Genomic DNA, 27,529 nt, shown 5'->3' on the forward strand with positions numbered 1-27,529 from the left:
GCATCACACTCTGCACTGACAGTGCAGAGCCCGCTTGGGATGCTTTCTCCCTCTCTCTGCCCCTTCCCTGCTTGCATGCATGCTGTCTTCAAAATAAATATTTAAAAAATAATAAAGGAGCTCCCAATTGCCAAAGCTGGGACAATTTGTGCAACAGACTAAATGACAGCACTGACCCATGGAATTAAATATCCCTGAGTCCACACTGATACAATTTTTAAAAAATGGGGAAGACAGCTCCTCCTTATAGGATTCTAGTTGGTATAAATGTAAAATACACATAGTGAATAAACATGTGGCAAATGCCACAGTAATACAGGCAGTAACAATCCAGATGTCAAAATCAGTGAACCCAAGACTGATTTTGAGTATACTCAAGTTACTTATTAATTACAAAGGGGAAATCAGTAACTACAGTGGAACAGTATGGCAGACACTACCTTAAACACCAAGTGATCAAAGTCAACAGTAGTAAGACATATGGACATCATGTTTGTTAATACAATGCAGTGAGAAGGGCACAGAACTCTTTTGGTATTCTTGCTCAAAAAACCCTCAATCTAATAGTGAGAAAATATCAGACAAATCCAATGCAAGGGGCATTCTATAAAATACTTGGCCAGTTCTCTCCAGTGTCAATCATAAAAGGTAAGATTGAAGAACTCACAGGCTAGAGGCCTAAAGACAACTAATGTAATATGGAATCATGGACTGGATGCTGAGCCAGAGAAAAAGGGACATTCCTTGGACAACTGGCACAATCCATAGGTTAATAGTACTCTATCAGTATTTAGTTTTTTGATAATTGTACTATGGTTATGTAAAACATTGACAGTTTGGGGAAAGTCGAGTGAAGAGTGTATGAGAACTCTTGGTACTATTTTCACAAAAGTCTAAAATTATTCCAAAGTAAGTGTTTTTTTTTTTAATGGAATTATGTTAGGGGAAAGTAGCCAATCAAATGTGACTAAGATTAAATTGAATGAATTTAAGATTTATGCATTTTGTTCATCTTAAAAGTCAGAATGCTTTGAATCAACACTGGCATGTGTGGTAAGACTGTTCAGTTCCCGGGGCACCTGGGTGGCTCAGTCGGTTAAGTGTCCAACTTCGGCTCAGGTCATGATCTCGCAGTAAGTACGTAAGTCTGAGCCCCATTTTGGGCTCGGTGCTGACAGCTCAGAGCTTGGAGCCCACTTCAGATTCTGTGTCTCTCTGCCCTTCCCCCGCTCACATACTGCGTACCTCTCTCTTTCCCTCTCAAAAATAAATAAACATAAAAAAAAAAAAAGACTGTTCAGTTCCCCCTCAACAAAGGAGAAACAACATAGCTATCCAAAATCTTACATTCACAAATGACAGAACAAAATAAAGCACTGAGGGCAAATTATCAACAGTCAACAATTTCCACTGGCAAAGTGGTCATTGGCAAGTAAGAGAATTCATTTTAGCTGCACTGGGGGTTCTTCATCAAACCAACTTTTGGACCAAACTTAGAGTGAACATAATCTCATTTTTTATACTACAAAAGAAAGCCTGTGTGTGTGTGTGTGTGTGTGTGTGGTTTTTAAAATACACAAATCCAACATCTGGACCTTCTCAACCCTCAGGGAGAGCTAGGTGAGCAGCCTTTAGAGAGGCTCCAAATTCCTTTCAGTTTGCCCCCAAAATCATTCCAGTATTTCCTATGATGTGAAAAGAAAAACTGGGAAGCACTGGCTTAAACTTACATTTCAAACTGCAAAAACAACATCCTGAATGATCTCATATCCAACTTGAACACAAGGTAGAAAAATGAAAGTAAAATTGCTTTTGAATTTGCTTTTCTCAGGATATTTTCCCTTTTGAAGGTGAAATACTGGACAATTAAGCCCATGGTAGTGCTCTACATGTCACAGCAGTTTGAACTAAAACTGTAAACAATGAATGTTAAATTTCTAAATTCAGAAATTGGGCATCTTCAAACTGAGCAAAGGACTCCCCAATTTTGGGTGAAATGTATTTTAGAAAAAGTTTGGCAAACAGGAATACCTACGTATACTGTACTGTGCCTCAAGCAGAGAAAAGTTCTCAACTCGAAGTGACAACTATAATGCTAGTCGCTAATTAGCATTATTACTTTTATCACATCCTATATTTAGTAGCCTGGGCTGTGTAGATTGCCAAATGAATAAGTCATTTGAGGACAAAACACTGTCCAACATCATTAAAACCCATTTTCAGTACCTTTTCTTATTACATGAGTTTTCACACATTTAACACACATTTAGCACAACTGGGACATCTTAAGAACTAAAAATCTTTTACTTATTTATTTCATTTTTTAAAGTAATTTCTACACCCAACGTAGAGCTCAAACTCACGACCTGGAGATCAAGAGTCCCATGTTCTACCAACTGAGCCAGCCAGGCACCCCAAAGGGCTTAAACTCTTTAAGGCAGAGAAGCCCCAAACCTTGGGAAATAAACAAAGATGAACCAAATACCATTATGTTTTTATGGTTCACAAAGACCCAAGCCTTACTGGGATTTATGCTTGGACCTGCATCCACATGAATTACTCTTTAGATAAGCCACATTTCAAATTAAACACTTACATCCTTGATACTGGACTCTACCTACTTTGCAAATAAAATTACAAGCTATCTGGCCAGATTTCTACAGGGTTAGACAAGTGCCTGGCACCTAATAAGCACTCACAAATATTTGCTGAATGATTTCCCAGTGGCTCTACCTTCTTTGGGAAGCATTATGAATCCTGGCCCATCTTTTTCTTTACAGAGGTCCCGGATACAAAAGCAAACCTGAACTGTTTCATTTCAGCAAACTTTCTAAACATAGTTGCCATCTCACCTCTTAAAAGTCCTTACATTCCAAATCTTTCATTAAAGATAGTAGACTCAAATCATACTAATAAATGGTACTAGAAGTGATGCTCAACAGGATCTCACGTTTATTGAGAAGTGATTAATGGTAAAAAGAAAGGCAATGCCCTTTCCTCATTGGCTGAACAAGAAACTGAAGAAACATTCACTACACGTTTTACAATATTTTTCTCTTCCAAAATGCATTTCTGTAAACAAATTTTTACCACTGTTCTTAGCTTTGAAATCAAATTAATCCTGACTTAATCAGTATAATGTACAAGAACAGAAAATTTCTTAGGACTCCTAGTAGTTTACTTTGAGTAACAAAGGGTCAGAGAAAATGAACCACCCTTAAAGACACAACCTTGGGTAACACTGTTAAATTCTCCAAGACAAAAATTCTTCATAAAAATGTTCTTCCAGTTCGGAAGGGGAAAAACCAAATTCCCACTTTCTGGGGTGGAGGCCCAAAATCTTCGAAACTCAAGTGTTCTCCAAGTGCAAATGTCAAAATGGGGAGAGGAAAGGGTTTAAAAATTAGAGAAAACTGTATGCACTTACGGACTTTAAAATCCGAAAAACATAGTAAAAAGACAAAAAAACAAAGCATTATGCTCTGAAATCACAACCAAAGCCAAAATAAAAGGGACATTTTTCACCTAAACTACCTAGAGGGATTTTTTGTTTAGTTTTTTCTTTTTCTTTTTTTTTTCATTTTCCAGTTAAGTCCTATGTCTTTTGTGAAATTCCAATACTTAAACTGCAGGTCTGCAATCGTCTCTGAAGTCAATGAGATTAAGAAAAAAGTCCTAATTCTCTTGAAGGTCATTTTTTTCCTCTTAGGATATGCAGATGCAACCGTTGCTGCAGTCTGTGGAGAACTGCCTTTTATTTGCCACGACCTTGACGTTCCTACAGAGGTTAAAAAAAAATTGAAATCATTAGTTAAAACTTATCTGAACATGCTTAAAAATTAGAACTTTATAAACAACTCAATAGAAATTTAGTTATTTGTGCTAGATAGAATACTCCTTACAAATAAAAACTTTTACTTCCTGTATTTTAAACCAAAGTAGTAACACTCAATCACACCAATTAATAAAAAAAAATGTTTTTGACTTTAAAATTTCTTACATGACTGAACAGATTTATTTTCCAACTATAGTTGGTTTAGGCTAATACTTGTCAGTCCCCCAAAATATGAACCCTTGGAAGTAATTCAAACATAATCAAAAGCCCAAAGAAGGAAAGCAGCATATAAGGAATACTAAAAACAAACAAACAAACAAACAAACAAACAAACAAACCAAAGAACACCTAACAAGGCTCTAGGCATATTCACAGGTTTCAATTTCCTTCTTTTATGAAATGAGGATACATATCTCACAAGACTGTGGAAGAATTAATGGACTGACATACAGAAAGCTCTTAGTCCATAACAAGAAAGAAAATTATCCTCTTAACCCCTAGGGACAGTTTAAAATCCACTTAGAGACAGAATTTTGAAAATTGACTGTAATACTTAAGTTTTCCCTGAAAAAAATCTACATGCTTATTTCTTAGTAAAAATCATTCTTTATGTGCCTTTCATAAATTTATCCTAAACAGCCTCCTATTTCACACACTACCTCATGTATTAGAATTTTTTAAACTATAATTCAATCCATGTGCCTTTTAAAAGCAAAAACATTAAGAAGCACAAGGCCTGAACTTATTACTTGATTCATCAATCTGTTGGAGTAGAATCAAGCATCTGCTCCCATTTACCCCATGGTAAATACGATTCCTACTAAGAACAGCAACTACCACTTATGGGATTCCATGTTCCAGACACTGTACGTAATAATGATCTTCATAACCACCCTGTAAAGACTATTATTCCTGTGATAAGAAAACTAAAGTTCAAAAAATTTACTTGACCAGGATTACCTAATAAGAACCAAGATTCAAACCTAGGGCTATATATGACTATATAGGCTCTTTCTCTACACCAAGTTATTACAAATATTTATATAAAAATCAACAAAGTGAAGCTTTGTGATGAACAGACTACCCCCACCACTAAATTAATCCATAGATATAAAAACAGTATTAAGAGCAGTTATCTTTTTCTTTAAATAGACTCCCAGCATAGAGCCCAATGCAGGACTTGAACTCACAATGCTGAGATCAAGACCTGAGCAGAGATCATGAGTTGGACACTTAACCCACTGAGCCACCCAGGTACCAAGTTACCTATTTCTGATGTTCCATTTCACATATCTGGAATTCAGGGATAAACTCACCAACATACCAAGATGTGGGATGGATGGATGGAGATTATATAAGTTTTATTTATTTATTTTGAGAGACAGAGTGCGCAGGGTAGGGTAGGGCAGGGGCAGAGAGAGAATACCAACCAGGCTGTCACTGTCAGTGCAGAGCCTCATGCGGGGCTCAAACTCACAAACTGTGAGATTATGAACTGAGTCAAAGTCAGAGGTTTAACTGACTGAACCACGTGCTCCTGGGATATTATTTAAGTCATTGTAACATTTCAAATTTAATAAAATAACTCACCCATACACTCTTATCTCTTGAAATTAAACCCAATTCAAGAATAAGAAATTCAGTCCAACACAAAAAAGACCTCAAAAGTTTTGATTCCCGTCATTTTTTTGCCCTTCCTGTATAATCTTCCAAAGTTTTGGTAATAAACATACTGGTTATAATAGGAAATTGCAATTAAAAAAAATCTCTGCAGTTGACCAAAGTCAAGCTTTATTGTTTATTTATTTTTGACACACAGAGAGAGAGAGAGAGAGACAGAGCATAAGCAGGGGAGGGGCAGAGAGAGAGGGAGATACAGAATCCGAAGCAGGCTCCAGGCTCCGAGCTGTCAGCACAGAGCCTGACGCAGGGCTCAAAGTCACGGACTGTGAGATCATGAACTGAGCCCAAGTTGGACGCTCAACTGACTGAGCCACCCAAGCGCCCCCTAAGTCAAACTTTAAACAGCACTTCACTTCTCATTAATTTTAAGCTCATCTACCTGGTTTTATCCTTCATAATTTGGATGGATACGATTTACCTAACCTGTCTTCTATTATGGACCAAAATCTACCCTTGGGCTTCAGAAAATCTGGATTTTTCTTTTGTTTTTTAATGTTTATTTTAGAGAGAGAGAGAGAGAGAGAGACAGAGATACTGCACACGATCAGGGGAGGGGCAGAGGGAGACACAGAATCTGAAGCAGGCTCCAGGTTCCAAGCTGTCAGCACAGAGCCCGACGTGGGGCTTGAACCCACAAACCAGGGCTTGAACCCACGAACCCCTTCCTTCCTTGATACTTAACTACCACAGTTTGTACTATCCTTATAAAATCTGCACCCACAATTAAAAAATTAAATTGCAGGGGCGCCTGGGTGGCGCAGTCGGTTGGGCGTCCGACTTCAGCCAGGTCACGCTCTCGCGGTCCGTGAGTTCGAGCCCTGCGTCAGGCTCTAGGCTGATGGTTCAGAGCCTGGAGCCTGTTCCCGATTCTGTGTCTCCCTCTCTCTCTGCCCCTCCCCCGTTCATGCTCTGTCTCTCTCTGTCCCAAAAATAAATAAACGTTGGGAAAAAAAATTTTTTTTTTAAATTAAATTAAATTGCATTATTGTTTTATGTAAAATTAGTCCCAACTCAATCAAGAGCTCCTACAAAGCAAATAATAGGTCTTCAACTAACCTCACTCACAAACTACTTATGAATTTAGCAATAGGTAACAGGCTACAGCTGACATTTATTTATTTTTAATATTTATTCATTTTTGAGAGAGAAAAACAGAGCATGAGCCTGGGGGGGGGGGGGGGGGAGGGTGGCAGAGAGAGAAGGAGACACGGGATCTGAAACAGGCTCCAGCTCTGAACTGACTCAGCACAGAGCCCAAGGCGGGGCTCGAACCCAGGAACCATGAGATCATAACCTGAGCCAAAGTCCAATGCTTAACTGACAGAGCCACCCAAGCACCTTCCCTACAGATGACTTTTAAATAAAATTCTGGTGCTCATCACAAGAAAACAAATCATTAACTATGCCAAGTGACAGATGTTATTGTGGCAATCATTTATATTTAACCATTACACTGTATACCTTTAAACTAATACAATGTTATGTCAATTACATCTCAATAAAACCAGGAAAAAAATTCTGCCTACTATCTCTTATTTTAATATAATGTAACCCCTAGGAATACAAATAAACGTATGTATCCCAAACTGCACTGCTAAATTAGAAAAACTAGAATTTGCTAAGAATGCAAACTGGTGCAACCACTTTGGAAAACAGTAGGAAGGTTCCTCAAAAAATTAAAAATAGAACTACCCTATGAGCCAGCAATTACACTGCTAGGTATTTATCCAAAGGATACAGAAGTGCTGTTTGGAAGGGGCACATGCACCCCAATATTTATAGCAGCACGACTGACAATAACCAAACTATGGAAAGAACCCAAATGTCCAGCGACGAATGAATGAATGGATAAAGATATGGTACATATACACAATGAAACATTACTTGGTGATCAAAAGGAATGAAATCTTGACATTTGCAACAACATGGATGGAGCTAGGGTGTATCATGCTAAGCGAAATAAGTCAGTCAGAAAAAGACAAATATCATATGATTTCACTCTTGTGCAATTTAAGATACAGAATGGATAAATATAAAGGAAAGGAAGCAAAAATAATATAAAAACAGGGGGAGACAAAGCATAAGAGACTCAAATACAGAGAACATACTGAAGGTTGCTGAAGGGGTACTGGGTGGGGGTATGGGCTAAATGGGTAAGGGACATAAGGAGGACACTTGCTGGGATGAGCACTGGGTGTTATAAGTGATGAATCACTAAATTCTATTCCTGAAATCATTATTACACTATACGTTAACTAACTTGGACTTAAACAACAACAAAAAAAGATATATATATTTATGTGTGTATACATATCATGTAATCATCAAAAAAAAAAAAAACCTAGACATCGCTAAATTTGTTTTTTCCTAATACAGTTATATGTAAGTTTATGAGCATGCTTAGTAACAGCATTTACAGTATTTAGTCAGAAGAAACTCAAACCAGCATTTTGCAATTGCACTTACTGCATCATCAGATTTTTAAAACTAAGTCTTTTCTTCTTCATAATGTGCTAAGTCCCACAAATATCTATGCTCAGTTTTGCCCCAAATACAATATAAAACTATTCCTGAATCTTAACTACACAATGATACCAAGAAGGCAAGTACAAACTTCTGTCCTAACGTAAACCTGTATGCCAGGTTTATTTTAAATTACACAAATTACATCCAAATACATGACATTAGTGGTCTTAATCTCCTGATCAACATCAAGAAAACATCACACTGATACAATTCAGCAAGCTGAATTAACTGGTGTTCTACTTCCAAATACAGCTTTGATGTATACACAAAAATTAAGCTTATATATTTACAAATAATAAAGATAACATCCATCTTCTCAGAGATTATAAAGATATTTAAGCATTCACATCACACTACCTTGAAAAGTAAAATAAATTTAGCACCAATAAAAAAGCAATTCACAGGATTTTAAATACTAGATTTTAAAAATACTTTCATTAGGGTGCCTTGCTGGCTCAGTATACAGAGTATGCAACTTTGCAACTTTTGATCTTGGGGTTGTTGAGTTTGAGCCCCATGCTGGGTGTAGAGATTACTTAAAAATAAAAAAAATAATAATAAATCAAAATTAAATATTTTCATTAAAAAATTATAGATTGGAAACAGAAGCAGTGGAATCTTGCTTGAAGGGCTTCCCACTGCCCAAATCTGTGACAATTAGAGCATTACATAACCTTTTTTTTTTTTTTAATTTTTTTTTTCAACGTTTATTTATTTTTGGGACAGAGAGAGACAGAGCATGAACGGGGGAGGGGCAGAGAGAGAGGGAGACACAGAATCCGAAACAGGCTCCAAGCTCTGAGCCATCAGCCCAGAGCCCGACGCGGGGCTCGAACTCACGGACCGCGAGATCGTGACCTGGCTGAAGTCGGACGCTTAACCGACTGCGCCACCCAGGCGCCCCGACATAACCTTAATATAATAAGTAAACTATCATAGTAATATCTGAATTAGGCAACAATCAGCAATGGATGCTAAAACTAAAGGGTGAAAATTTGATGAGGAATAAGATGTTTACAATCTCAAACTATTTTCCCAATTAAAAGAAAAATAGCTTTATCCTCGAGAACTTGATGACATTTTAAATAAGTGATCAAAATTAACATTCCCAGTAATGGAATAAACTGTCTTCTAATGTGAGGCACTGAGGACACGAAATCACTTCTGTAATTCCTGGCAGAAGCACAATCAGAATGTCCATAATGAGGAAACCTTAGACAAACTGAAGGACATCCTGCAAAAATAAACACCATAGGGGCACCTGGGTGGCTCAGTCAGTTAAGCGTCTGACTTCAGCTCAGGTCATAATCTCACCTCAGGTCACGATCTCACGGTTTGTTGGGTTCAAGCCCCGCGTCAGGCTCCGTGCTGACAACTCAGAGCCTGGAGCCTGCTTCGGATTCTGTGTCTCTCTCTCTCTCTCTGACCCTCCCCCATTCATGCTCTGTCTCTGTCTCAAAAATAAACGTTAAAAAAAAAATTTTTTTTAATAATAATAAAAAAAAGACCAAAAAGACATGAAAACTAGAAGATTCTGGACTGGAATCTGGACCACTAAAAAATGGCTATCAAGGACATTAAGATTTACTGGTAAAATATAAGTAAGATCTGTAGATAACGGTATTGTGTGTCAATGTTAAACTTCCTGATGTTGATAACTGTGCTGCGGTTTTAAGTGCATGTTGTTTTTAGGAATTAAACAGCAAAATATTCAGAAGAAATGGATCTAGCTGCAATTTACTCTCAAATGGTCAGAAAATTACACATGTATCTCCAAAGAGAATGATAAAGTAAATGGGGCAAAACAATACACTGGCAAATCTGGGTGAAGAGTATACAGGCATTTGTGTACTATTCTTGAAATTTCTCGAAGTTTGAAATTCTTTCAAAATAAAGTTAATAAAAATGGGAAGAAAATGACAGTTTTCATTTATTCTTCTACAAAGAGTGACTACCCTAAAAGTTATGTTTAATAATTCATAAAACTTTGAAATGAGTTTTTCCTGAGACCTACACTTAAAGTCATTAAACACAGGGTATTTTAGCAAAAATTAAAATAGGGGTGTCTGGCTGGCTCAGTCAATAGAGCATGTAACTCTTGATCTCAGGGTTGTGAATTCAAGCCCCACACTGGGTGTAGAAATCACTTAAAAATAATAATAATAATTTTTTAAAAAGAGTATAAAAAACCAAAAAGTTTACACCTAGCAGCTTTTTACAAGTCTTTTAGAATGAGAAAAGAAGACAGAGAAGGTTCTAACACAAAGACCATCATATTTCTATACACTTTTGGACATTAAAACCTTTTAGGCTTCAGGGCACCTGGGCAGCTCAGTTGATTAAGTGTCTGACTCTTGATTTCAGCTCAGGTCATGATCTCGTGGTTTCTGAGTTCCAGCCCCACGTCGAGCTCTGCAGTGACAGTGCACTGTCTTGGGAGCCTGCTTGGGATATTCTCTTTCTCTACCTGCCCCCTTCCCTGCACTCTCTCTCAAAATAAACAAATAAAATAAACTTTAAAAAATAAAAATAAATAAAATAAAACCCTTTAGGTTTCTATAGAAGACTTCTCTTTTACTCTCCGGGGCACCTGGGTGGCTCAGTTTGTTAAGCTTCCAACTTCAGCTCAGGTCATGATCTCCACAGCTTGTGAGTTCAAGCCCCACATTGGGCTCTGTGCTGACAGCTCAGAGCCTGGAGCTTGCTTCAGAGTGTGTGTCTCCCTCTCTCTCTGCCCCTCCTCCACTTGTGCTCTGCCTCTCTCAAAAATAAGTAAACATTAAAAACACAAGACTTCTCTTACAGCAGCTTTCACTTTTATGACTATTTCCTATTACCACTGAGAACAATTCCACTAAATGCTTTGACAATTTATGGTAAAAGGGCTTCACTTGTAAGTCAGCTGTATTTATTGACATTTCTAATCAACCAATCCTACCCTAGTAAAAATAAAAAGCAAAGGATGGGGGAACTAGGGAAGTGATGGTGGATATATAATAAAAGGAAGAGAGAAGAGCACATAAAAGCAAAAGGGTCCAACTCCCAGCCAGAACTGCCATGAGCAAAACATACATTTGTCTTGTTGGAACACTCAAGCTTTTAACATAAAGATACTACTGACTCACTGCAGCAGGGAAAGTGGTATGTCAAGTTGTTTTTCACCCATGGTACTGTCATGTGGAACCTGCCTACCCCTTTTTTTAACCTACTGCTCCTAGAGCCACAGGCTAGACAGTTACAAGGATATCCGTGTTAAGAACAGGCTGAAGCGGTCAATCGAGGTTAAGCTCTTGCCATGGATTTGCTGTCCACCGAGAGGTAAAGCTAAGATCCTCAAGCACAAACACAAAATTAATTATAAAGTCCCAGTTAAACCAGAAAACAGCCCAAATGCTAGAAGGGCAGATACATGCATTCCTAGGGCTTTAGGATATTATGCTGCTAATAAACAAAGAATACAGGAAAATCGTAGAGCAAGATCTTACTGAATTCACACCCATCCCCAAAATCTCCATTAGGACATTCATTCTAATCTCTGAATCAATCCACCATCTCAACAAGAACAATGAAGAGACTAAAGAAACAGTCTTAAGAAATAAATTTAAATATAGTAAGAAAGTGTAAACCAAGGGAAGAAGTTTCTAGCCCTCAGTATCTGGCCTGCCACTTAAATAGAGGTAACCACGCATCCCTCCTGAGCCCCTCCCCATTTTACATCTACTATTGTAAAACACAAAATTTCCTAAAAATATCCTAAAAGCCACAAGGTGGCAATGTTACTTAAAATCTGCACATTTGAAAACTCTTCCTAGAATACATATAGATCTCATTTTTCCTCCATTTAGCTTAATACCCTTCTCTCATGTTTCTACCACCCACTCCCTACACTTTTAAGCCATGAAACACAACTGAGGCATATATTTATTTGTTGGCTATGATTTTATTAACTTTAAAATCTGATGTTCACCCCCCAAATTAAATTTACTTATAAGCCCTCAACTAACCTTCCTATGTCCCCAGGGGCCTTGATAGAACAGAAATTTCAGTGTCTCTGGCTGAAAATTTAAAAAATGCTGAGATAGACTAACATGAAAAAAATGTGACTGTACTAGAATGACTTTTTAAAAAAATTTTTAATGTTTATTTTTGAGACAGAGAGAGAGAGAGTGTGTGCATGTGGGGGAGGGACAGAAAGAGAGAGAGATACAGAATTCAAAGCAGGCTCCAGGCTCTGAGCTGTCAGCACAGAGCCCGATGAGGGGCTCGAACTCACTAAACTGCGAGATCGTGACCTGAGCCAAAGTCAGATGCTTAATGACTGGGCCACCTAGGTGCCTCTATACTAAAATCACTTTTACAGAGACATATACCATATGATTTATTCACTTGTATGTAAAATCTAAAAAAACAAAACAAATGAATAAAAAGACAAAAAGCAGAAACAGACCCATAAATACAGACAACAAACTGATGGTTGCCAGAGGGGAGGTGGGAGGAGTAGGCAAATAAGTGAAGGAGACTGATAGTCTTCCAGTTATGGAATGAGTAAGAGGATAAAATGTATGGCAAAAGGAATACAGTCAAATGGTACTATAATAGTCTTGTATGGTGACAGTTGGTAGCCACATTTGTGGTGAGCAGAATGTAACATATAGACTTGTCTAGTCAAATCACTATGTTGCACTAATGTAACACTGTGTGTCAATTAGACCTAAATTTAAAAAATTTGATAAGAAAACAAAAAGTTAAAAAAAATCACTTTCACGGCTTTATGTGGCTTATGAAATCAACCTTTGTAGTCTGTGGTGCTGTGAATGAGTTAAACGAGCCTAATGACAGTTATATACAATATTCCACCATCTATAGGTGGAGGGAATAAAAATATTTTCCATCAATTTTCCAATTTAAAGCTGAGCTATAGTATTTTATTAAGAATATTTTCTACTGGGCACTGCTGGATGGTTCAGTTGGTAGAGCATGAGACTCTTGATCTCAGGGTTGTAAGTCTGAGCCCCACATTGGGTGTAGACATCACTTAAAAATAAAGTCTTTAAAAAACGTATGGGGGCGCCTGGGTGGCGCAGTCGGCTAAGCGTCCGACTCAGACTTCAGCCAGGTCACGATCTCGCGGTCCGTGAGTTTGAGCCCCGCGTCAGGCTCTGGGCTGATGGCTCAGGGCCTGGAGCCTGTTTCCGATTCTGTGTCTCCCTCTCTCTCTGCCCCTCCCCCGTTCATGCTCTGTCTCTCTCTGTCCCAAAAATAAATAAACGTTGAAAAAAAAATTTAAAAAAAATATGTATTTTTAAAGATAAGACAGATAAATCTTAATCTTCTACCAAAAATATTTACCTTCTACCTTCTCAACCCCTGTTAAGTTTTTACAGGTACAGAAATGTATACTTATTTGGAATGAATTTCTGGGAAATGAGCAACAAGATGAAGTTAATGTATTAACTAATAACATTTCCTACTATCAAATTTTTTCAAGACTGCTAATTAGAAGCTGAACTCCTATCCACATTTTACCAAAAGGGTTGGAAGTAAAAAGCCTAGATAATCCACTATATTCAGTACCTGAATAATAAAGCTGACTAATAACAGAACAAAGGGTAAAAGAAATGATACATTAACATTTTTTAGCTTAACTGAAAGTAAAATTAGCAAACACTAGCTCCAAATCAAATGAAATCGTTTGACAGGCTTGATACTCTCTGAATCACTCCTTGGCTTTCCAGTAAAAACTATATTTGAACCGAAACTAATTTCACAATAAAACCAATTTCTCAAAACACTTCAGAATTAAACAAATAAGTTTTCAATAGCTTGTCAAATCCCCTCTATTCCCAGTACAAGTATATTTTGCATTCGACAGATAAATTCAGAATGAAGTAGTCATTAGAATATGCTTCCAGCATTCTGATGATATTCCCCAGCTCCACCTCCAAAAATTTCCTGTAACCATCCTCAACACCTCCATTAATACCTCTCTAGTCCAAGCTATGGTCATCTCTCACCTGGAATTTGCCAAACTCTTAACTGACCTCCCTTTTACTCTCATGCCTTCTTCATGTATTTTAAGGGTTGGACCCTAAAATAGAAACTCAGTAGCACTATTAAGTACCATGCCAAAAGTTGTTGAAGAATTTAATGAATGATTGAAAATAAACAAAGTATGTGCATATATACATATATGTGTATATGCCTAATACCACAAATCACAATCATTCATAGAAGACCTATATGCAAACAATTCATATATAATTTAATCCTAACAACACAATAATATTGTGGTGTTTTTCTGATTTTTAAAAAATACTAAGACTCAGAGTTTACTTGCTCTAATCATAGTGGTAGATAGGTATCAGATCTTCTTCTAGAGTCCTTAGCCTTTCTGCTACTATACATTTGATACATTAACAAGACCACAGAATCTAGGGTTCATGCTCTCTATAAATAGTATCAACCTAGTATACACACCTAAATAATTTAAGGCCCACAATATGTAACATACTTTATAGAATCCCTTCCCCCATCTGAAGAAAAAAACTGATCACCTTTAAAAATCAGCCTTGAAACATCTTACTTTGGGCAACTTCAAGATGGCTGGTGGCCACAAAATCTTGTAGTTAAATCTTATCTAACAACTCTCTAAAAAATTAATGTGCCAGGGCACCTAGGTAGCTCAGTAGGTTGAGTGTCTAACTCTTGATTTTGGCCAGAGTCATGATCACACGGTTAGTGAGTCTGGCCCTGAGTTGGGCTCCCCTGCTCTCTTGGCTCTCAAAATAAATATATAAACAAACATTAAAAAAAAAAAAAAGTTTCAGGGCGCCTAGGTGGCTCAGTCAGTTGAGCATCCAACTACTCTTAGTTTCAACTCAGGTCATGATCTTGCAGTTTGTGAGATCGAGTGCAAAGCCTGCTTGGGATTCTCTCCCTCTCTCGCTGTCCTACCACTTGCGCTCACTCCCAAAATAAACTTTTAAAAAAAAGTTTCATTAAAAAAAAGTTAATGCCCCTTAGAGCCGTAACGCCTCTAAAAAGTGGATTATAGCATCAAGTTACAGATGTAGGATATTAAGCCAAAGAGACTGCCACCTTTTAATGAACAAAAAAATATAGGCAACTCACTAGAGACTCATAATATTGATAGCTGATTTAAAAAGGGCAGGGATAGGGGCACCTGGGTGGCTCAGTTGGTTGAGCATCCGACTTTAGCTCAGGGCATGATCTCGTGGTTCACAAGTTCAAGCCCGGTTGTCGGGCTCTGTGCTGACAGCTCAGAGCCTGGAGCCTGCTTTGGATTCTGTGTCTCCCTCTCTCTCTGCCCTTCCCCTGCTGAATCTCTCTCTCTCTCTAAAATAAATAAAACTTAAAAAAAAAATTAAAAATGGGCAGGGGTGACTGGGTGGCTCAGTTGGTTAAGCACTGACAGCACAGAGCCTGCTTCGGATTCTCTCTCTTCCTCTACACTCACACACATAGGCTCTCTCTCAAAGTAAATAAACTTTAATAAAAAAAAAAAAAAAAAAAGGAAAGCAAACTGGGGTGCCTGAGTGGCTCAGTCAGTTGAGTGACTCTTATTTCAGCTCAGGTCATGATCCCAGAGTCATGGGATCAAGCCCTATATTGGGCTCTGTGCTGAGCATGGAGCCTGCTTAAGATTCTCTCTCTCCCTCTGAACCTCTCCCCAGCTCTCACAGGCTCTCAAAAAAAAAAAAAAAAAAAAAAAAAAAATTCAATTAAAAAAAAATGGGCAAACTGCTCAAAAGATCATCCTTTCAGCCTTAAGACAGACCCCAACCCCAGTACTGAAAGGCACAGCCAGGCTTATCAGACACAGGTGAATTCTAACATTGCTTTTAAAGATAAAGTCTTGGGGGCGCCTGGGTGGCGCAGTCGGTTAAGCGTCCGACTTCAGCCAGGTCACGATCTCGTGGTCCGGGAGTTCGAGCCCCGCGTCAGGCTCTGGGCTGATGGCTCAGAGCCTGGAGCCTGTTTCCGATTCTGTGTCTCCCTCTCTCTCTGCCCCTCCCCCGTTCATGCTCTGTCTCTCTCTGTCCCAAAAATAAATAAACGTTGAAAAAAAAAAAAATTTTAAAAAAAAAAGATAAAGTCTTGAGACAGAGACTTTTGAGGGGGAAGACAGGACTACAATACAAAGAAACTTTAGAAACCAAACTTGGTAGAAAAAAATGCATGAGGAACTTGAGGTAAGAAGCACACAAACCACTGACTAATGATATACATAATCTACAAGTTCTCAAACTTTAAAAATATGAGTCACCTACAGAACTGGTAAAATGCAGATTCCAAGGCCTTGGCTCCAAAGATGCTTATTGAGTAGGTAAGAGAGAACAGGAATCTGCAGTTTAAGTATTCACAGATGGTAATTTATGTAAATTGAGAAACTTCTCTTCCATCAACTTTTAATCCCATAAAAAATGCCCGGGAAGCTTACTAAATTAAATTTCTACTTTAGTAAGTCCGGGTGCAGAGCCCAGTTATCAGTATTTTTACAAATACTTTCCAGATGACTCAAATTTGACTGTAAGTAATTATTACCATCTTTGTGTGTATTCTCTGAAGCACTCACATAGGTCCACCCTGCTCCCCTCCTCAACCTTCTACAGGCTTATGGATTCCAAGTAAAGTAACATTTATCATTAATGACTTGAATTACCCAAGAACTTGTCTAGGTGCTTGTTCTGCCTCTCCCACTAAACAGAAGTAATCCTGTGGCACCTCAGTGGCTCAGTCATTTGTCCAACTTTGGCTCAAGGTCATGATCTCACAGTTCGTGGGCTTTGTGCACTGACAGCTCAGAGCATGCTTCAGATTCTGTCTCACTCAGCCCCTCCCACTCATGCTTTCTCTCTCAAAAATAGAGATAATCTTGCAAGTTCATGTACAAAATAAAGAGTGGGGTAGAACAAAACCTTCCGATTCAACTTTATAACCTTTTCAGTGTACATTATAGTCAGAGCTACTTGTGTTCCTCCTTATTCCCGATGCCTGTCATTAGCAGCAACTTAAACAAGGTTAGAGTAGATCTAATTAGCTCCATTTTGATGCTAGTGATCAGGGAAGTACAGCCTGAGTGCTTAAACAAAGGTTTAAGTTTCAATTGATTATGCTCGCCTCATATACCCACAGAGAGGTGAATGGCATCAGTAGGTAACAGAACATCCTTGTTAGCTGTTTTAAATGATAAATGTGGGGGCACCTGGCTGGCTCAGTTGGTAGAGCATGCAACTCTTGATCTCAGGGTTGTGAGTTGGAACCCCATATTAAAAAAAAAAGACAAATGAAGGAGTGCCTGAGTGGCTCAGTCTGTTAAGCGTCTGGCTTTGGTTCAAGTCATGATCTTATGGTTTGGTTCCTGTGTTCAAACCCCACATTGCGCTCTCTGCTGTCAGTGCAGAACCTGCTTTGGATACTCTGAATCCCTCTATCTGCCCCCCCCCCCCCCCCCCCCCCCCGTGCACACCCATGCGCAAGCATGCGCTCTCTCATTCTCTCAAAAATAAACAGAGGGACCTGGGTAGCTCAGTCAGTTAAGCCTCAGACTTCAGGTCGTGATCTTGCAGTCTGTGGATTTGAGCCCAGCGCTGGGCTCTGCACTGACTGCTTGGAACCTGCTTCGAATTCTGTGTCTCCCTCTCTGTCTGACCCTCCCCCCGCCACTTGCACTCTCTCTCTCAAAAATAAAAAAAATTTAAAAAAATTTTAATATCTAAAAATAAAAAATAAACAAAAAATGATAAATGTAAAGATGCAGCAAAGCAGAAGAACAATAAAAGCGCTGGGGCAAAATAAATTCTAGCTCATCTACAACTTAGCTGGTGATCCTGAGGAACTTACACCTTCCCTTTTTTTTTTTTTTTTAAGACACTTCTTTTTAAGTAATCTCTACCCAACGTGGGGGTTGGACCGACAACCCCTACTAGGTCAAGACCTGATCTACTGAATAAGCCAGCCAGGTGCCCAGGAAGTTATACCTTCTAAATTACAAGTTCCCTAACTGTAAAATGAAGATAATCTTATAAAGATTATTAGAAGGGATCAGAGACAAGATATGAAAAGTGCCTAATACACAGATGTCTAAAATATGGCTAAATATGGGTATATACCTACTAAAGTATTAAGAGGAAAAGGCAAGACAAAATACTATACAGAACATGATTATTATTGTATAAACCACTTGAATAAAATAAAGACAAGGAAAAATGTCAAAACAATAAGTGGTTTCATCAGAGTAAAGAAATCACAGGTGACTTTTTCCATTTTCTATACGTTTTATAATTTGGTTCTATTTTACAAGAGATAAATGTAAAGGCAAAATTTGCGATTATTAATATAAAACTTGCACACTGCAAATTTTTCACATACAAACATTTTAAAAGTTCTATATGCTACCCATACTGTTTACCAAAAAAGTTCACATAAAGTCAAAAAACTTATTAGTAAATCTAATGTGTATTACATAAGTGATATGGTCAAATTTTTAACTTTGACATATATAGTACAAAAGTAAACATCTCATAAGAACCATCAGACCTTATAATAGCAGTGCAAAGGAGTTGGAAAGATTAACTGCCTGCCTCTTCCCTTTCACCACCTACCTTATATAACAGCTGAAACTTGGGGTTTAGACATTTTCTTCCTTCGTTTTTCCACTATCTTTCCTATCCATTCTTCACACCCAACTCAAATCCAGTGTTCCATTAATATGTCTTGACTCTAGCCCTAACTAGTCTTGTTATTCTTCTCTTCTACATTTGGTCTCATATTGTAAAATTAACTTTTTAATATACATTGTCCTACAGTGCTTCTTTTCTTCTCCCTATGGCTAACTGGAGTTAAATCAGTTCAATTAGGAACTATTTATTCAACAACAGATGAAAAACATTAGGGCACTATTTACTGAACTAGTTATGTTATAGAGAGAAGATGTTGGTCCACAGGAGGTGGCAGCAGCAAGCAAATTTAAACTGAATTACTTGCTTCTGTGGAGAAAGGCAGGAGAGATGATCTGAGTTGATACACTCAAGGCTTTTCTCCTTGCTCATGTGCAGACTTGCAGGATTCAATAGTGAAGAAAAGGATCACTTTTGTTTGCCCTAATTCAGGGTATAGAGCTTTTTCCTCCTCTTCTGCATGAAACTCCTGAACAGTCTGCAGGTAACAGGGTAGTCATTCTAGGGCAGTCAAAACCAATGCTGCAGGCTACTCACTTCTTAGGAGATGTAGTCTTCCTCATATCTCCCTCCCCCCAGACTAAACAAACCAACACACCTAAATGATGCTGAAGCTGCAGAAATTTACATTTCTTCAATTTCAAAACAGATCCACCCCAACTTCCATGTACCATCCCTTCATTTAAAAGAATTCATATCAGCCAATAGGTTCCAAATTATGCTTCATAGGGGAGATGTTTTGGAGATCTCCAGGGGCGAGGGGTGGGGGAGCACCAAAAGTTAGCAATTCATGGGGTTTTGAGTAAGGTTTTGTTTGGGAGGAAAAGAAAAATTCACAGCTAAAAAGGTTAAAAATTGTTATGGGACTAATCTTTACTCCTGGCAGGTAAGCACAAAGGCTTGCATCTGAGTAATTCTTGGTTTACACTATTCAAAGTAGATAGTAAATGATTCTAGAGTTGCTAACTAACCTTATCCCAAAATGGTGATGTTTGGAAAAACAACAGTCCCCTCTGGATCAATCTTTAGCCATATCAAAAAACAAACAAAAACCAGAATACTATCATTTTTAATACCTAATTGAATTTGAGACATTTTTATATGGTCTAATTTATCATAAGAGCCCATACTAACTATATAAAAACCGGTCTTGGGGCACCCGGTGGCTCAGTCAGTTAAGCGTCCAACTTTGGCTCAGGTCATGATCTCACAGTCTGCAAGTTCCAGCCCCACGTCAGTCTCTTTGCTGGCAGTGCAGAGCCTGCTTGGGATTCTCTCCCTGTGCTCCTCCGCGACTTGTGCACATACTCTCTCAAAATAAATAAATAAACTAAAAAAAAAAAAAAAAAAGGTCTTACTTCCAGCAGCTCAAACTTCACTAAATCTCTTTAAGGCTTGGAACACTTTGTGGGTGGAAAGGAAACAATACAGAAAAAAACAAATACAAAGTCTGTTGAATGATATATAGACACCAAAACCTTGAAACACCTAACAACAAAGAGCTCTCATGTTACTGTTATTCAAGAGAGCCATTGGCATTCCCAATCATCAGTTACCTCTCTGCACTCTCTGAATAAGTTGATTATACTCCACTGCTCTATTTAACCCATCCTGCAAACTGGGTTATGGGGGTTCTTTCTCTGGCCCTCTTCTCTTACTGTGTGTTGGCTCTAGAACCAGACTGCAGAAACAAGTACAACAGCTCTGCTTTCTCAGCTTACCTGACTTCACAAAGTTATTCTTAATATTATTTTTCTTTTTAATGTTTATTTTTGAGAGAGAGAGCATGTGCACAAGCAGGGGAGGAGCAAAGAGACAAAAGAATCTGAAGCAGGCTCCAGGCTCTGAGCTGTCAGCACAGAGCCCGATGCAGGGCTCAAACCCACAAACCATGAGACCATGACCTGGGCTGAAGTCAGACGGTTAACCAATTGAGCCACCCAGGTGTCTCCAAAGTTATTCTTTTTTGTGCTTCAGTGTCTTTATCTGCAGAATCAGATAGCTGTACCTACCTCATAATAATTAAATGAAAACTTACAAATATGTAAATTAATCAGGACAGATGTATGCTTGATATTGTATAGTGTTCAATTTCAGCCATTGTTTTTATTACCAATATTCTTAAATAATCTTAAACTCTTTCATGCCTTTAGCTATACTGAGGTCTATAAATACAAATTTCCATCAACAGTTTTCTCTCCTGAGCTCCAGACCCTACCATTACCTTACTGCCCCCCACATGTACCCCAAACACTATTTCCAACAACCAACACATCTCCAAACCCTAACCTTAACCTGGTGTTCATCCTATATTCTCTATTTTTTTTTTTTTTTTTTTTTGCAGTAACTACTCAGCAAACAGGTCAACATTCTTCAAATCCACCTTTCCATCCTTATTGGGTCTTCTTCTTCCAAACTATTATAAAAGCCTCTGATTTGGTCTTTGAGTCACCTACACCTATCATATAATAGATGAGTTCACATAAGGTCTAAACTAAGTTTCCATTTCTCTATTTGTACATACAGGATATTGCCTCCCAGGGTTGGCATGAGCATTAGAAGACTATGAAAGTGGCTAACAAAGGCAGTGCTCAATAAGTAGTTCACCCTTCTGATCATCCAAACTAACTCCACATTAACTATCATCCCTTACAATCCAACTAACTATAAAATAAAAATCCAAAGCCCTTCCAATATACTATTGGGCTCAACCAACCTCTCCAGCTTTATCACTTATCATTCTTTTCCACATTAGACTTCTCATTACTCTGAGAACATAAACTAAGCATTCATGAGATCATGTTTATAAACACGATGTCTCCTCTTCCTAGAATGTCTTTCTTCCTACTTCTCTACCTGGCAAACTCCATATACCACATAATGGTCATGGTCTTTGGAGGATAGAGGCTTCTGTGTCTATTCAAGTGTAGTTCCAACATTTTCATTTATCATTTATTAAGACAAAAATGAAACAAAAACAGGGGTGCCTGGGCAGCTCAGTCAGTTAAGCATCCAACTTCAGCTCAGGTCATGATCTCACGGTTTGTGAGTTCGAGCCCCACATCAGGCTCTGTGCTGACAGCTCAGAGCCTGGAGCCTGCTTCAATTTCTGTGTCTCCTTCTCTTTCTGCCCCTCCCTCACTCATGCTCTCTCAAAAATGAACATTAAAAAGAAAAAAAATGAAACAAAAACATGTCAGAACTTCACAAGTTCATCAATGATTTGAGTAACTTCTCTGCCAAACTGGATAATTTTCAAATTCTGGAAGAGTATTTCCTCAAATTCTTTGTGTTATTCAAAATATGTCAGAGCTACAGACATGACATGCTTAATTTAATCTGCATTCGTATTTTCTCTATCACTGTAAGGCTAGACAACTTAAAAAAAACAAGCCCTGATATGTATATATAGCATTTCCCAATTTCCATGGTGTAAGTAATATGGCATATTTCAAGCTACCAATGTTGACACCCCTGAATGTGGGGTTGAGATGTGCAATTGCACAGTATCATATATTGATACAACAGATGTAAATAACCTCAAGAATGATAGATTTGAGTATTAGTTTGAATAGTAACAGTGGCATTCTAAGTTTATGTTGTTTAATTTTAATTTTTATTATAAACCAGTTTATAATGCATTTAATGTAAATACAAAGGCATTTAGGGGCGCCTGGGTGGCTCAGTCGGTTAAGCATCTGACTCCTACTCAGGTCATGATCTCACGTCTCGTGAGTTCGAGCCCCGCGTCGGGCTCTATGCTGACAGCTCAGAGCTTGGAGCCTGCTTCGGATTCTGTGTCTCCCTCTCTCTCTCTGCCCCTTCCCTGATTGTGCTCGCTCACTCTCTCTCTCTCTCTTTCAAAAATAAACATTAAGGGGCGCCTGGGTGGCTCAGTTGGTTGAGCGTCTGACTTCAGCTCAGGTTATGATCTCACGGCTCGTGAGTTCAACCCCCACGTTGGGCTCTGTGCTGACAGCTCAGAGCCTGGAACCTGCTTCGGATTCTGTGCCTCCCTCTCTCTCTGCCCCAACCCACTCACACTCTCTCTCAAAAATAAACATTAAAAAATTTTTTTTAATACAAAGGCATTTAATCTTTTAATATAATGTATTTAAAATTTTATGTCATTTAATAACGACTTTGTTTTTTTTAATGTTTATTTATTTTTGAGAGAGACAGCACATGAGTGGGGGAGAGGCAGAGAGAGGGAGGAACAGAAGATTCGAAGCGGGCTCCACACTGATAGCACAGAGCCCGATGTGGGGCTCGAACTCGCGCACCGTGAGATCGCGACCTGAGCCGGAGTCAGACGCTTAGCTGACTGAGCCACCCAGGCGCCCCAATAATGACTTTTTAAAAACTAATGTTTAACAGCCAGCTTACAAAAATTCTTGAAAGCTAAATTTAACTTACAATTAGCCAGCCCCAGCACATCACTGACCTAACTGAAATATCAATTCCACCATTTATTAAGCTATGAGACCTTACATAAATAACCTCTTTGAGCCTCTTCCTCATCTAAAATGACAATATACTAAACTTTTATGTGCACTATGTGCCAAGAACTGTGCTATCATCTGAGTGCTTATTACTCATTCTATTTGACATGGTTCAAATGCTATTTCCAAACACCTGGGTGGCTCAGTTAAGCATCCAACTCTTGATTTCGGCTCAAGTCATGATCTCACATTTGTGAGATAAAGCCCCACGTTGAGTTCTGCACTGGGCATGGAGCTGCTTGAGATTCTCTCCCCCTCTGCCCCACTCCCCCACTCATACTCTATCATGCTCTATCTAAAATAAAAAGTTATTTTCTCTATGAAGCCTTCCTTAATTTCCCTCATTTATCACTCTCTTCAGAAAGCTATTTTTTCATTCCTCTACTATAGCTAATATCCCATATTTTATCCATTCTGTTGTCCTCCTAACAACACTGCCTGGTCCTAAAGCAAAGATGGTGCCTTGTTTATCAATTAACACAAATATTTGCTCAAAGAGATCCAAATTCAGTGTCATCTATTCTCTTCTAGTGCTCCTCTAAGAAAGCTGCGGAAAGGCATTTTATCTATCCACAAAGTAAGGAAGGTGATGAGTAACACAAACAGAATTTCTTCAACCCTTTCGGCAAAGACAGATAAACTTATCTGCAAAACAGAAGTAGACATAAATGGCCTTAGAATTTTACAAAAAGTTCAGGTTTGCTACCCCATTAAAACAGGGTGCCTGGCATCTGAAGAGGCGATTTAAGCCAGTGGTGGAGCAGGGAAATACTAAATGGAAAAGACCAATACACCATGGGTATTTATTCATATTTATTTAATACGAAAACGTATTTGGCTAAAGTGGTATTTTCTTTCTTTTATGTCACAAGTTTTACTTACATATTTTAAATTTTTTTCTAAAGTTAAAAATGGAGGGGCGCCTGGGTGGCTCAGTCGCTTAAGCATATGACTTCAGCTCAGGTCACACATGACCTCTTGGGTTCGGGAGTTCAAGTCCCATGGCGGGCTCTATGCTGACAGATAGCTCAGAGCATGGAGCCTGTTTCTGATTCAGTGCCTCCCTTTCCCTTTGTCCCTCCCCCACTTGTGCACGCGCGCGTGCTCTCTCTCACAAAAATAAACATTTAAATAAATAATAATAAAATAAAGTTAAAAATGGAGCAGGGCGTCTGGCTGGCTCAGTAGGTGGAGCACATGACTCTTGATCTCGGGGTCATGAGTCTGAGTCCCACGTGGGGTGCAGAGATTACTAAAAAAAAAACAACTTTAAAAAAAATTTTTTTTAAATAAAAAGAAAAGAATATGGAGCCAAGGTTGCTTGCTTCAAATATTTCCCAAGGGATTAAATGCCCAAATCAAAGAATTAGGGAGGAAAAAGATGGCCACAAAGAAAAAAAAAAAAAAACTTCCTTATAAAGACAAGCATTACTTGCACCAACACCACAGGAAAACTACTTTTAAGAAAAAGGAAACAGGGCCATCTGAGTGGCTCAGTTGGTTGAACGACCAACTTCGGCTCAGGTCATGATCTCATGGTTCACGGGTTTGAGCCCCACATCAGGCTCGCTGCTGTCGGCCTGTCAGCACAGAGCCCACTTCTGTCTCCCTCTCTCTGCCCCTCCCCTGCTTGCACCCTTCAAAAAATAATATTAAAAAAAAAAAAAAAGAAAGAAATATGTCTCTTAAACAATCACTTCTATATTTTTTTAGTAAGTCTTCAGTATGTGGGCGCCTGGGTGACTCAGTAGGCTAAGCATCCGATTCTTGATTTCAGCTTAGGTCACGATTTCACGGTTGTGGGTTCGAGCCCCACTTGGGGCTCTGCACTGTGTGTGAGGCCTGATTAGGATTCTCTCACTCCCTTTCTCTCTGCTCCTCCCCAGCACATACACACTCTCTCTCAAAAAAGTAAAAATAAACTTAAAATTGAAAAAAAAAAAAAAGGGGCTTTAGTATGTTTTAGGGGCACCTGGGTGGCTCTGTCGGTTAAGTGTCCCACTCTTGATTTCGGTTCATGGTGGTGAGATCGAGCCCCATGTTCCCACTCTGGGCGTGGAGCCTCTTTAAGATTCCCTCTCCCTCTCTGACTGCCCCTCCCCCTCACACACACATATGAACACTCTAAAAAAACCCAAAAACTTAAAAAAAAAAAAAAAAAAAAAAGTCCTGGAGTGCCTGGGCGGTTCAATCGATTAAGTGTCTGCGTTAGGCTCAAGTCATCTCACCGTGGTTCATGGGTTTAAGCCCCTCATCAGGCTCTGCTGACAGTGCAGAGCATGCTTCTGATGCTGCCTCCCTCTTTCTCTCTGCCCCTCCCTCACTCTCTCTAAAAAACAAACATTAGGGGCGCCTGGATAGGTCAGTAAGTTAAGTGTCAAACCTCAGCTCAGGTCATGATCTCGTGGTTCATGAGTTCTCGCCCTGCGCTGGGCTCTGTGCTAACAGCTCAGAGCCTGGAGCCTGCTTCAGATTCTGTCTCCCCCTCTCTCCCTGCCCCTCCCCTGCTCGTGCGGTCTCTCTCTCTCTCTCTCTCTCTCTCAAAATTAAACATAAAAAAAATTTAATAAAAAAAATAAACATTAAAAAAAGTTTATAAAAAATAAACCTTTAGTATTGTTTTAGATAACTTTTTCATTAATACTAATACAGTAACTATATTAAAAGACAACCACCCACATACCTTATCTGTGCTAAGATTTACTGGAAATCTGCCAATCTTTTCTGTCATTCATGTCCTTCTAGCCTTAAGACCTTTATTCTTTTTATAAGTAATAAGTTATTTAGGTCAAAAATTATAGAACAGAAATAACCTTCCTAAAAAGACCTGTTTAGGAGCATCAATTCCTCTCCGTGAATTTCACACGTTATCTTGGGCTGGCTAACCTTACCCTGGGTTTATCTGGTTAGACTATTCCACATATAAACTTTCTTTACAATGTATCTAATTAAAGTTCTTTTGGTCTCTTCTTGAAACCCTCTTGTGACTAAGAACTCCATTTTTAGAAAGTTCTCCCTTTTATTTACACAACTCTTCCTATAACCTCTATCCATTGGTTCTGGTGCTGTTTTCTGGCTTGGAGAATAAACCTACAAAGTTGTTGTGGGATTTTGTTTGTCTGTTTGTTTGTTTGTTTAAGTAAGCAACATAAGGCTTGAACTCATGACCCTGAGATGAGGAGTCACATGCTCTACCAACTGAGCCAGGCACCCCTAAACCTACTTGTCTTAAAAGTATTTGATTACACTTATCATATTCCCCTTCCAAATCATCTCTTCTAAGCACACTAAGGCATCTGATGAGAAATACGATAATGTGTATGAAACACATCACTGGAAAAAGTAAGCTGCTAGTATTTAGTAATGGCATCTATTACCATATACTCATTCACCTTTACTTCTACAAGCTCCCCATTGCCTTCCATGCAAAGCTAACATCAAGGAGAGCATGGGCTGGTATATGGAATTGTTGCATCACTATGCTGTACACCTGAAACTAATACAACACTGTACATGACCTGGAATTAAAATAAAAACTTAAGAAAAAAGTAACATCAATGAGTTTCTGATTGAAATTAGGTCTTATTCTTTCTTTTAAACTCTAGAATTTAAGCCAACTTTGTACCTGACTCAGTAAGTTCCTTCTATATCAAACTAACTGCATAAACATTTCATTCAACTTCCTTTTCCTCATCTCCAACAAACTTCCATTGTAGGGAAACCCACTCCACAAATACCAATTAGACTAGCTCTTGGACTGTACAGGACTTCTTGTTCCAAGTTATTATCTATACAGTGTCACAGACGTGAGCTGTCCTGAATCTGTGTTCATTCTTCCCCAAACATCTCTGGCAACCTTCTATACATCTTTGAAGGCTCAGCTCAAAAGTCACCTCTTCCAGGATTCTTCTGGGACCAATCCACCTATATACCCCAGGCTGGGTTAGACAATCGTCAAGCTTCCAAATTGGCATTCTGCGCATATCTTGAGAAAAATACTGTTTTGTACAGTTACCTGTCATGAGTATAAGGCTCCCTGACAACACACTCCTGCTTTCTCAGTAATATCTAGCACAGAGTAAAAAATTGTTCAAAGAAAAGGCAAATAGCTTCATCTCAATTCTTAAGCAGCATAATGAATCTTAAATATATCCAAACACATTCCAAGTCACTATTTTTAGGTCTTCTGCTTGAAAATAGGAATAACTCTAGAGGTATTTAAGAAATCCTACTATTTTTATTTAATAACAATGAAATTTTTAAAAATACATACCTTGAGCCAT

The 27,529-nt window shown here is 38.6% G+C and overlaps 1 protein-coding gene across 2 annotated transcripts in view; it reads right to left on the reverse strand.

Annotated features, from left to right (window-relative positions):
• Window positions 1-2,929: 2,929 nt before the first annotated feature.
• The window catches only part of YTHDF2 (YTH N6-methyladenosine RNA binding protein F2), a 34,787-nt gene continuing 10,187 nt past the window's right edge, over window positions 2,930-27,529 (reverse strand). For both annotated transcript variants that reach the window (XM_047871018.1, XM_047871017.1), the window contains exon 5: window positions 2,930-3,778. In XM_047871018.1, coding sequence (XP_047726974.1) covers window positions 3,755-3,778 — 24 coding nt within the window. In that variant the 3' untranslated portion in view covers window positions 2,930-3,754. The remainder of the gene's footprint in view (window positions 3,779-27,529) is intronic.

Source organism: Prionailurus viverrinus, chromosome C1 (genome assembly GCF_022837055.1).
Source record: "Prionailurus viverrinus isolate Anna chromosome C1, UM_Priviv_1.0, whole genome shotgun sequence".
Lineage (NCBI taxonomy): Eukaryota > Metazoa > Chordata > Mammalia > Carnivora > Felidae > Prionailurus > Prionailurus viverrinus.